The sequence below is a fragment of the Urtica dioica genome, chromosome 1, assembly GCF_054948205.1.
Source record: "Urtica dioica subsp. dioica isolate 48M chromosome 1, U.dioica_male_clone48M_v1_H2, whole genome shotgun sequence".
Classification (NCBI taxonomy): Eukaryota; Viridiplantae; Streptophyta; class Magnoliopsida; order Rosales; family Urticaceae; genus Urtica; species Urtica dioica.
In genome coordinates this window covers 58,146,281-58,158,285 of record NC_142756.1, presented here as the reverse complement: position 1 = coordinate 58,158,285, position 12,005 = coordinate 58,146,281, and the positions used below count along the sequence as shown (strand labels likewise).

The window sequence follows — 12,005 nt, the reverse complement described above, 5'->3', positions numbered from 1 at the left end:
TCGTTTCTCTACAGCCCCAATCAATGAGGAAGATTAACCAAATGGACCGTCGAGTTAAGTGAGTATGATATCGAATATCGCATTAGAACATGTGCGAAGTCACAAGTCCTAGCCGAAATCCTTGTCGAGCTCCCCGCAAATGAAAGCGAGATCACGGCAAACGTCGGAAATTGGACCCTCAAAGTCGATGGCTCCTCCACAAAACAAGGGGCTGGGATTGGGATACATCTGGTATCGCCACATGGAGAAGTGATTGAACAATCCTTCCGCCTGGATTTCACCGCCTCAAACAACGAAGCCGAGTACGAGACACTAATCGCAGGATTACGCCTAGCAAAGGCTGTGGGAGCAAAATTCGTATCCGCTTTTTGCGACTCGCAACTCGTTGCGAATCAAATCAGCGGAGAGTTCGAAACAAGAGACGAGCGTATGGAGGCATACGCACAATTAGTAAAAGAAATGACAAATCAATTCAAAAAATTCGAATTAACCCGCATCCCTAGAGGAGAAAACACCACAGCTGACGCCCTCGCTGCTTTATCTTCAACGTCAGATCCTACAATAAGCCGAATCATACCGGTCGAATCAATAAAACAATCTTCTATCACTACCAAAAACTGAAGCATAATGGTAATAATAGAATAGGGGGACTGGAGAAGGGATATAATCAGATATATCTCCGAAGGCCATACCCCGACAGATAAGCAATTGCGCCGAAAGCTAATTAGCCAAAGCGCAAGATTCTCCATAATAGACGGAGTGCTTTTTAAAAGAAGTTTCTCCGGAATATACTTACGATGCATAGGAAAAGAGGAGTCCAAACGCATCCTTTCCGTAATACACGAAGGAGAATACGAGAACCACGCGGCCGGAAGAGCCCTAGCTGTTAAAATAAAAAATCAAGGGTATTTTTGGCCAACCATGATCGCCGATTGTGAGCAACACTCACGGAATTGTGACCAATGCCAAAAGCACGCCCCAAATATCAAGCAACCAGCCGAGGAACTATCCTCAATATCCGCTCCATACCCTTTTCTGAAATGGTCCATGGATATCGTCGGCCCCCTAGCCAAAGCACCAGGAGGGCTGAAATTCCTCCTTATCACAACAGATTATTTTTTCAAATGGGTTGAAGCCGAAGCATTCGTCTCAATAAGGGATGTGGACGTAAAAAAATTTATTTGGAAAATATGATCTGTCGACGTGGAGCGCTACAAGAGATAATCACTGACAACGGCGCACAATTCATATCAAAAGAGTTCCGACACTTCTGTGCAGCAGAAGGAATCACTTTACGATTCTCGACACCCCGATACCCACAAGGGAACGGACACGCCGAGGCTACCAACAAAACAATTGTTAGTAACCTGAAAAAGAAACTTTTAGCCAAAAAAGGGAGATGGGCCGACGAACTCCCTGGAGTGTTATGGGCGTACCGCTCGAGTCCACGAAGGCCTACCGGGGAAACCCCATATTCTCTGGTCTACGGGGTCGAAGCAATATTGCCCATCGAACACGAGATCCGAACAATTCGCACCATATACGCGAATGATCACGAAGAAACTAACAACAAAATGCTGTGCGACTCCCTCGACTTGACAGACGAGAGGAGAAACCAAGCATTAATACGCATGAACTTATACCAACGATCAATCGCCCGATACTATAACAAAGGAGTCAACTTCCGGGAATTTAACACTGGGGATCTTGTGTTGAGAAAGGTATATCAGAACAGGGCCGAAGAAAACGTCGGAAAACTGGGATTAAACTGGGAAGGACCATACCGAGTCTCAGGAATCCCACGAACAGGCGTCTACAAGCTTGAAACGCTCGACGGTATCCTAGTTCTCAGATATTGGAATATCATGAACCTAAAGAAATATTACTGTTAAAGAGTAATATCATAACAATCAAACTACGCAACGGCTTGATCCCAAACATGGGTACGTAGGCAGCCTTGAGACAAGGTTCAGCCCTCACCTCACATAAACGAGAGAAACTTGAAACGAATAAGTTCGACTCAGATCAATTCGCCAAGAGCGACGGATTCGACCTACACCCGCAAATGAACACGCCCAAGGCTTCGTTCATACGTAGTGTACGATAAACCACTTTAAACCTAACTCAAGAGCAAGGAAAGACTTAGAGTTTCGGTTCGAAAAAAACATATCATGTATAAGGCATAACCTGGTGGCATGCCGTATACATAATCCCGACACCACTAGGGGTTCGACTAACGATGGCCGACACACATCATGCAAATAAGTAATCAACAAATAAACGCCATAGTGAATCAACGCGTTCGTTCAAACACACAAACTTTAAAGTATCAATAAAGGATAATTATGCATTATCTATCGAGGCTGTTTATTGAGTAAAAACGCAAGCAAATATGAAATAAACATCCATGGCATTTAATAAATAAAATCATGGAATATGTTCGAATCAAATAAAGATGAAATTAACAACAAAAATAGAAAGCAGGAAGAGTTCGACAAACTCGCCCAAACATCGGGCCCAAAACAAACACGCCCACGCAGGGGCCCAAAAACAATAAAATATCTTGAAAGCAATAAAAAAAGAGGAGAAAACCAAGGCAAATTCAGGTTGACTTGTCCTTAGCAGGCTCGACCTCCTTCGAGCTCTCCCCAGCTTCGTCGATCGACGCAAGCACGGCGTCCGAGTTGTCGAGCATTAAGCCGAGCTGGTCCGTGACCTCAGAAGTTCCGAGCGCCGGCATGTCGGGAGGCGAGCGATCCTCGTAAGGAGTGAACTCGAGATCTTCGGCCCCAGCAAGAGAAGGCAGGGCACGCTGTCGAGCTCAGCTTGAAGCTTCGCCAGCTCGTCTTTGGCCTCTTGCAGCTCAGCAGGAGCGTCAGCGATCTCCTTATTGACGACCTCCTGGAAGATTGACGACGCCGCCTTGGCCTGGTCAAGATTCCGCAGGATGATCGTCCTCTTCCTCCCGGTCGTGACGAACTGGCGGTAGGCCACCAGCGGCCCTTTGTACTTCGCCCCAGCGGCCTTCTTGCCCAAACGAATACCGTCGTCCTTAGCCGAACGGTAAGCTCGATACAAGGAACGATTTCCCGCCTTCTCATTCGCCAGCTCGGCCTTCACCCGGTCCAGTTCGGATCCAAGGTTGCGATGGGAGGCCTCGGCCAGGTCAAGCTCCTTCTTCAGGTCGACCCGCGTCTTCTCGGAGTCTTGAAGGCGATCTTCAAGATCATTCACGCAATGAGCATATGTCTCTACCTCGGCGATGAGATGGTCCATTTGACCGAGATAACCTTGGCATTTTGTGAGCTCGTCCTCGGAGGCCTTCAGCTTAGCTCGCAACTCTTGGTTTGCGAGGGAGAGGCGATCGTACATCACCTCGTAACCGAGGAAGCCCTTGTTCAGCTCGGCCATTAACTGCGAAAATTAAGGGTTAGTCTTGAAAAACAATATGGAAGCCAAAACGAGGAAATCGAAGTTTACCCGAGAACCCGCCGCGCTGACGGAGCGATAGTAGCTCGCCCCGTGCATCCTCGAGACCATCGGAAACCGATACTCGGGGAAGTTGAACTGGCGCATAAGACACGCCGCTGCCGTCGGGTCATCGCAGACCGGCTTGTCGAGGTTCCAGTTGAACGCCAACTTGCAAGAGCCGGGCGGAGACCCCTGCGGTTGGCCGGATCCCTTCACTGCCTTCCCACGGTCGTCAGCTCGACCCTTCTTCGGTTCACCCTGCTGTTGGGGAACGCCTTCCACCTCCTTCCTCTTGGCCTAGGAGGACGGAGCCGTCGTGGATTTAGCCACGGCGGTCAAAGCCTTCGCGACTTCGGCGGTCGAAGCCTTGACGGCTCCGGTAAGATGGGTCTTGACGGGGGTACCACGACCGAAAGCTCCTGGAAGCCAGGAGTGGAGACCGACGCCGCCGGAGCAGGTGGGTTGGCCTTCTCGGCCGATCCGGAAGAGGTTCCGGTCTCGCTGGCCGCTCTAAGGGCCTTCTTCTTAGCTCGTCAATCAACATCCTCGTTATTCATCTCGGACGAGGAGGAGAGGTCGTCTGAAGAGTCGTCTAAGTAAAGATGTAAAAATAAGTGATAGATAATAATAAAAATTACGAAACAAGATAAAGTTCGGAAATAAAGACCGACCTGAAGGAGCAACGGGCCAAAGATCGGCGGCTACGAACCGAGCTTCGGAAAAGGATTTCCAGGAAACCTCACAGGCGCGCAGCTTCTGGACTTTAAGATCGAACGTGTTCGACGGGAAAACAACGATCTTCTCTACAAAAACAAAACTACAAAGCATCAGTTCGCTCCAGGCATGCACTAGCTAGTTCGCAGATCGCCAGAACCCCCCCCCCCCCCCCCCCCCCCCCCCCCCCAATTACCACAGTCCGTCTTCCACGGGACGGACAAGTAATTCTTCTCCACCTCGACCGTCTTTTCATTGATCTCGAAATAGAAGTATTTCGAACCCCAGTTCTTGTCCTTGCCTGGGAGGTCGGTAACTATACCTTGACGAGGTCGGTTCGCCAAGTAAAAGCACACCGGATGGTGCTTCGAGTTACGCTTCATGACCAACAGGCGGCCGAGGTCATTAACGTCTAAAGAGATCCCAGCCTCTTTAGACAACAGCAATAACGCCATCACTTGGCGAACAAAATTCGGACACATCTGGGTGAACTGAAGTCCCAGACGGTCGCAAAATTTGATGAGCAGTCGGGGGATAGGGAAATGCAGTCCGCACTCTTCGAAAAGACCTGGTATGCACAAACATACCTAGGGATGATTCGATCGGCGGACTGGCCTCCTACCTTCACCCTGAGCCCATCAGGGAAGTTGTATCGCTCCCCCATATCGGCGAGGTCGCACTTCGTCAACGACAACGGCAACGACAACTCGCTGTTGGGATCCTCGCTCTTCTTGTCGGGAGTCGACATTTCACTTTGCAAATTGGTTCAAGAAAAAATGAAAAAATGATGAAAGAACAGAAACCTGAGATAAAAATCGATTAAACTTAAAAATCGACCAAACCTAGAAAACCCGATACCCGCTAATACAGCAATAGGGAAAAGAATCTCGAAAGGTTTCACAGCCGAAAATGGCAAAAGCAAAGAAATTCAAGAAAACATAGAGAAAAAGAAGAAGAAGAAGATGAGAAAGTTGCGATTTTTTACCTCTGGGACGTGAATGAATTGATATTAATGAGAGGAATCGAAGGGTCACAACTTTATTTAAGCGTCAAATCGATGGTTGAGAATCCCAAGAAGATCGCTATAAAAAAAATCTTTTGAGTTATCAAGGCACAGACATAGCGACACGTGTGTATGGCGCCTGCTCAAAAGTAACCGAGAGGTAGAAATACCCGAATATTTCGTCAAATTTCAACCCGATTCAGAAAAATCTCGATTCGACAAAGTATATTCTATATTATCTTATAATATAGAAGATATTGGGGGACTGATTGTGGGAATGGATATCTTTCCCTTCCATCGGGCGAATTGGACCAACTAAGCCCAAGGCAAGTTCGGCCCAAAAGGGACTCAAGATAATCATTAGTTCGGCCCAGAGCCCAGTTCGGCCTAAAAACCCTGGGCGCACGCGAGATCGGCCCAAGACAATAGCAAGGAGTACTTCATCAAAGGACGAACCCCAACTCGACCCAGGCCTATAAATGTTCCTAGACGGTCCCGCCAAGTAATTTGAACGATGGATCACCTAAGAAACGGTCAAATCGCCTAAAGGTGTGGATGTACGCGAGACTGGAGAAGTGAAGACCGGTTATGCTCGTACACGTGTATCGATCTGAAGAAACATGAGGATCAGCGTGCTAGCTATAAAAGCTCACTCCATTTTCATTTTGGGACTACTGAATTTCTGGAGAGATTGCGCTATATTTTTTTCTACTCATTTGGAGTTTTCCTGCTTATTCTCAAACAATTTCCTATTCTTGTAAGGTTTACGTCCAATAATCAATAAAAGGAATATCCTTTCGTTCTTTCTATATTCAAATTCGTATTATCTATTAATTTCTTTCGAATTTCGGTTTAACCTTCATAATCGGATTCTGAGACCCTTAACTCATATAAATAAATATACGAGACAATTCGAATAAAATTGATATAGATTGTTGGGACGAGAAATCGGCTCAACAGAGTAGACCCTTTCCTGGACTTCGTTTGAGGTAGTGCAGAATTCTATAAACTGCCTCGAGATGTTTTTATGAAGGATTGTGCATAAATTGACTGACCAAGCTCACAACATAGGCAATGTCAGGCCGAGTGTAAACTAGGTAAATCAATTTTCCAACAAGTCTTTGATATCTCCCTTTATTTGCTGGAACATCTTCTTCTTCTTTTCGGAGCTTGTGATTTGGATCAATCGGAGTAGAACACGGCTTGCAGCCAAGTAGACCGGTTTCTTTTAACAGATCCAACACATACTTTCGTTGAGAAATAGCAATTCCACGGTCCGATCGAGCTACCTCCATTCCCAAGAAGTACTTGAGGTTTCCCAAGTCCTTAATCTCGAATTGTTTGGCCAGAAATTCTTTTAGCTCAATCAGCTCACTCTCGTCGCTGCATGTCATCACTATATCATCTACATACACAATTAGGATGGCGATTTCACCTTCCTCATTATGTTTGTAGAACATTGTGTGATCCGAGTGAGCTTGCCGATAGCTCTTCTCCTTCATAGCCTTTGAGAATCTTCCGAACCATGCCCGAGTTGATTGCTTGAGACCATATAACACCTTTTTTAGTTTGTACACATCTCCGCTGGGATGTTTGTCAAATCCAGGTGGAAATTGCATGAACACCTCTTCCTCCAAGTCTCCATTCAAGAATGCGTTTTTTACATCAAGCTGTAACAAAGGCCAATCTTGGTTCACAGCTAGGGACAATAAGACTCGTACCGTGTTGAGCTTTGCCACCGGAGCGAATGTTTCTTTATAATCCAAATCGTAGGTTTGTGTAAAATCTCGAGCCATAAGTCTGGCTTTGTATCGCTCTACCTGACCATCAGCTCGATATTTGACCGTGAATATCCACTTACAGCTGACAACATGCTTTCCCTCAGGTAGGCATGTCACCTCCCACGTGCCGTTCTTCTTGAGTGCTCGCATCTCTTCCAAGACAGCCTCTTTCCACCTTGGAATACTTAGTGCTTCCTGTATAGAACTCGGAATCTCATCAATAGTTATGCGGGTGATAAAGGCTCTAAAGGCTGGAGATAGGTTTAGGTAGGAAACATAGTTCGACAAAGGATAAAGAGGATGTTTAGTGCACTCTCGAACAACTTTCCTAATGGCTATCGGGTCCTCAAATTGATTTTGTGATGGTTCAACGGTATCACCCTGTTCACTATGGGCTGGCTCTTCTAAGGATTCATCAGAAAATATGCGAGACATATTACCTTGACTGGAGCTTGGATCCGATGAGGGCATTGTTTCAAGTATTGGAGACTCGTGACTCCCCCTTGAGTGAACCCGGAATTCAGAGGTTGAGTCCTCAGCGGGACTAGTTTGAGAGTCATTATCTGGTGAAATATTTGGTGTAGCATTAACTTGATCAGGTTCTATGTTTTCATTTGTTACTTGCTTTAGTAAAACATCATTTACTTCCCAAAAACGATCTTCAATATGTGTAATCTCCCCCTGAAGAGAAGTTTTTTCAAAAAAAGGTTTTGATTAAAAAAATGTGACATCATTACTTGTGAAAAGTTTGCCCGAGCTTGGATCAAAACACTTAAAACCTTTTTGAGTTGGTGAATATCCTAGAAAAATGCACTTAATGGCTCTAGGATCTAATTTTCCCCTATTTTTATCATGAACATGAATAAAGGCAACACAACTAAAAACTTTAAGAGGTACATGTGTAAAGCATCGGTTTTCAGGAAAAAAAATTTGAAGTGTATTTATCGGTGTGTTATAGTTCAATACTTTGCTTGGCATTCTATTAATTAGATAGGAAGCAATAAGTATTGCCTCACCCCAAAATCTTTTAGGAACATTCATAGAAAACATCAAAGCTCGGGTAACTTCTAATAGATGTCTATTTTTCTTTCGACAATACCATTTTGTTGCGGTGTATCAACACATGAACTTTGGTGGATTATGCCTTTTTCAATTAAAAAATCTCCCATAATTTTATTGAAATATTCTCTTCCATTATCAGTTTTAAGAATTTTAATATGGGTTTGAAATTGATTCTTGATCATTTTGTAAAAAAATTTGAATGTACTAGCAGCATCTGATTTCTCTTTTAATAAATAAATCTAAGTATTTCTAGTGTGGTGATCAATGAAAGTGATAAACCACCTAGTTCCTGAGAGATTTTTAACCCTTGAAGGTCCCCACATGTCACTATGTATTAGAGAAAAAATTTTAGATGGCATGTATTTTAACACAGGAAATACAGATCTTTTGTGCTTAGCTAGTTGACAAATTTCACATTGCAAAGAATCCAAATCTATATTCTTAAACAAAACAGGAAATAAATGTTTTAAATATCCAAAACTAGGATGCCCTAACCGAAAATGTCATAACAATATTTCATCAGATAATGATAATAAGCTAGAAGACCGACGTTGCTGAATTTGTTTACTCAAGTTGGAATCTATGTAGATCGATGTGATGGCTGGAAGTCTTCAGGCTTTCCATGGAGTTTCCAGCACTTGGCCTTCACATGGCCAGGTTTGTGGCAGTGGTCGCAGATGGGACGGTCACTTTTCTTTTGGAAGCGAGTCGTCATGGCCATAGTCTCAACCGGGATGATTGTTGACTCATTGCTTCTCGGTCCGAGCATCCAAGGATTCTTCCTCTGACTTCATCGAGTTCTTTGTTTAGCCCGGCTAAGAAATCAAAGACCCTATCTTTCTCCACCATCTTTTGATAGAATGCCCTGTCTGTGGAGCAGCTCCACACATAGTTGCAATACAGATCTAATTCCTGCCAGAGAGTCCTTAGATCAGTGTAATATTGAGTGACAGTCTTCTCACCTTGTTTTTCCTTTCTCAGACGGGTCTTTATCTCGAACAGCTGGCCGGCGTTGCAAAGATCCGAGTAGGCTTCTTTTACCGCATTCCAGATCGCGCTTGCGGTTGATAGGAATAGGTATGTCCTTCCTAGACTCGTCTCCATAGATTTCACCAGCCATGACATGATCATGGAATTTTCTGCCTCCCACGTTGCATATGCCTCGTCAGTTTCTTTCGACTGCACTGTAGAACCTGAGAGATAGCCAAACTTTCCTTTACCTTGGACATAAAGTTTGACCGATTGAGACCACTCCATAAAATCCCCTCCGTTCAGCTTGTGAGAGGTTATGGAGAGGCTGTGGTTAAGATTGTGATCAGAATGAGCAGCAGGGGAACTCGGTCCACCAGACCGAGTGGAAGTCCGGTTGAACCGGTACTGGTAATACTCGGATCAGCCATGAGAATTGGCTGAACCTATATATGTGTTTTATTGTGTTTTAGCTCTGATACCATATGAGAAAAGTATTGAGCGGAAGATGATTTCCCTGCTTTCATTAATCGGCAATATATAGAATACAATTAGGTTAACTACTTCCTAAAATAAAGCAATAAAATCTGCACAGTTACAACAGAATAAAATCTAATAATATAATTAAAACTAATTCCTAAATTAGACGCAGCTAATTATCTACAGAATAACTTGATTCTCTACCGACTAACAGTACACTATGTCTCTGCATTGATTATCGAGGATTGAACCAAGTTACCATAAAGAATAAATACCCTCTACCGAGTATCGATGATCTTTTCGATCAACTATATGGAGCAACGGTATTCTCGAAGATTGATTTACGATCCAGCTATCATCAATTGAGAGTTAAAGAAGAAGACATTCTGAAGTCATTACGATCCGGTTAGACATTCTCAATATGGTCATTATAATGAGTTCCTAGTTATGTCGTTTGGACTAACCAATGCTTAAGCAGCTTTTATGAACTTGATGAATCGCGTGTTCGAGGAATTTCTGGATAAGTTTGTAATCGTCTTCATCGACGATATCCTGATCTACTCCAAAACAAATGAGGAGCATGGGCAACATTTGGAGTTGGCATTGAGGAAATTAAAGGATAAACAATTATATGCCAAACTTTCAAAGTGCGAGTTTTGGTTAGACAAAGTCGTTTTCCTTGGTCATGTTGTCTGCAACAAAGGAATCATGGTTGATCCTGCGAAGATTGAAGCGGTTAAAGGATGGAATCAGCCAAAGACTATCACCGAGATAAGAAGTTTCTTGGGTTTGGCAGGTTACTATAGAAAATTTGTGGAAGGATTTTCTAAATTAGCTATGACATTGGCACAGTTAACTCGCAAAGGGCACAAGTTTGTATGGTCTGAAACTTGTGAGAAGAGCTTCCAAGATCTGAAGAAACGTCTGACAACAGCTCCGGTGCTCACTATTCCTCAAGGAACTGAGGGATTCGCAATCTATTGTGATGCATCAAAACAAGGATTAGGCGCAGTTTTGATGCAAAATGGTAAAGTTATTGCTTATGCTTCCCGTCAGCTGAAGGACTACGAAACCAGATATCCCACACATGATTTAGAGTTAGCAGCTATGGTTTTTGCACTCAAGATCTGGAGACACTACTTGTACGGAGTTCATTGTGACATCTACACCGACCACAAGACGCTAAAGTATCTGTTTACACAGAAAGAGCTAAACATGCGTCAAGGACGCTAGATGGAATTACTAAACAATTACGACTTTGATCTGCACTATCACCCTGGTAAAGCCAACAAAATAGCGGAACGCTTTGAGCCGTAAGTCAGTTTCATCACTTTCTAGTTTGATTGAGTCATCACCTCAACTAGAGAATGACGTCGAGCAGTTGAAACTCTAGCTAATCACGGGAAGATTAGTTGCTCTCAGCATGCGGCCGTTATTGTTCGAACAAATTAAAGATGGACAATATGCTGATGAGTATCTGCTCAGGAAGATGTTTGACGCTCAGAATGGCAAAGAAGGTGAATTTAAGCTGGATGAAAGTGATGTTCTGCGATGCAATGGTAGAGTATGTGTTCCATCTAATGAAGAAATCAGGAAACAACTACTACAAGAGGCCCATGGAACCCCATATTCAGTACACCCAGGCGTAACAAAGATGTACCATGATCTAAAAAAGGTGTACTGGTGGCCGGGAATGACGCGTGATGTAGCTGGAATTGTTCAAAAGTGCTTGACTTGTCAACAAGTCAAGGCTGAACACCAAAGGCCAGCTGGAATGTTGCAACCTCTTGAAATTCCGGAATGGAAATGGGATCAGATAACGATGGATTTTGTATCTGGTCTACCAAAAACAGCAACATGTCATGACTCGAAATGGATAATCGTGGACAGATTGACCAAATCTGCTCACTTTCTTCCTATTAAGATAACCCATACTGTTCATAAGCTAGCTGAGCTTTATATCAAAGAGATAGTTCGTCTTCACGGAGTTCCTCTTTCGATCGTATCAGACCGCGATACTCATTTTACATCGAAATTTTGGACAAGCCTTCAACAGAATATGGGAACGAAACTGAGTTCAGCACAGCTTTCCATCCACTAACAGATGGACAAAGTGAACGCACTATCCAAATACTTGAAGACATGCTCCGAGCCTGTGTTTTAGACTTTCAAGGTTCGTGGAGTCGATATCTTCCGCTAGCTGAATTCTCATATAACAACAGTTATCAAGCGACAATTGGAATTGCTCCGTATGAAGCTCTCTATGGACGTAAATGTCGCTCTCCAATTCATTGGAATGAAGCCGGTGAAAGCAAGCTAATCGGCCCCGAGATGTTAGAGGAAACAATTGAGGTCATTAAGAAGATTCAAGCACGAATGAAAACTTCCCAAAGTCGGCTAAAGAATTATGCTGATAAGCGTAGAAGGCCTCTAGAGTTTGAGGCTGGAGATAAAGTATTCCTGAAAGTCTCTCCGATGTGTGGAATTATGAGATTTGGAAAGAGAAAGGAAAATTGAGTCCAAGG

At 43.9% G+C, this 12,005-nt stretch overlaps 1 protein-coding gene across 1 annotated transcript; it reads right to left on the bottom strand.

The window, feature by feature from the left end:
• Positions 1 to 2,491: 2,491 nt before the first annotated feature.
• LOC149408213 (uncharacterized) lies at positions 2,492 to 4,259 on the bottom strand. The gene is made up of 3 exons (XM_089629182.1): positions 4,143 to 4,259; positions 3,481 to 4,063; positions 2,492 to 3,414 (listed from the first exon to the last, which is right to left on the bottom strand). The coding sequence occupies exons 2-3, from the start codon at positions 3,574 to 3,576 to the stop codon at positions 2,695 to 2,697; spliced, it is 816 nt and encodes a 271-aa protein (XP_089485308.1). The 5' UTR covers positions 3,577 to 4,063; positions 4,143 to 4,259; the 3' UTR covers positions 2,492 to 2,694.
• Positions 4,260 to 12,005: the final 7,746 nt, after the last annotated feature.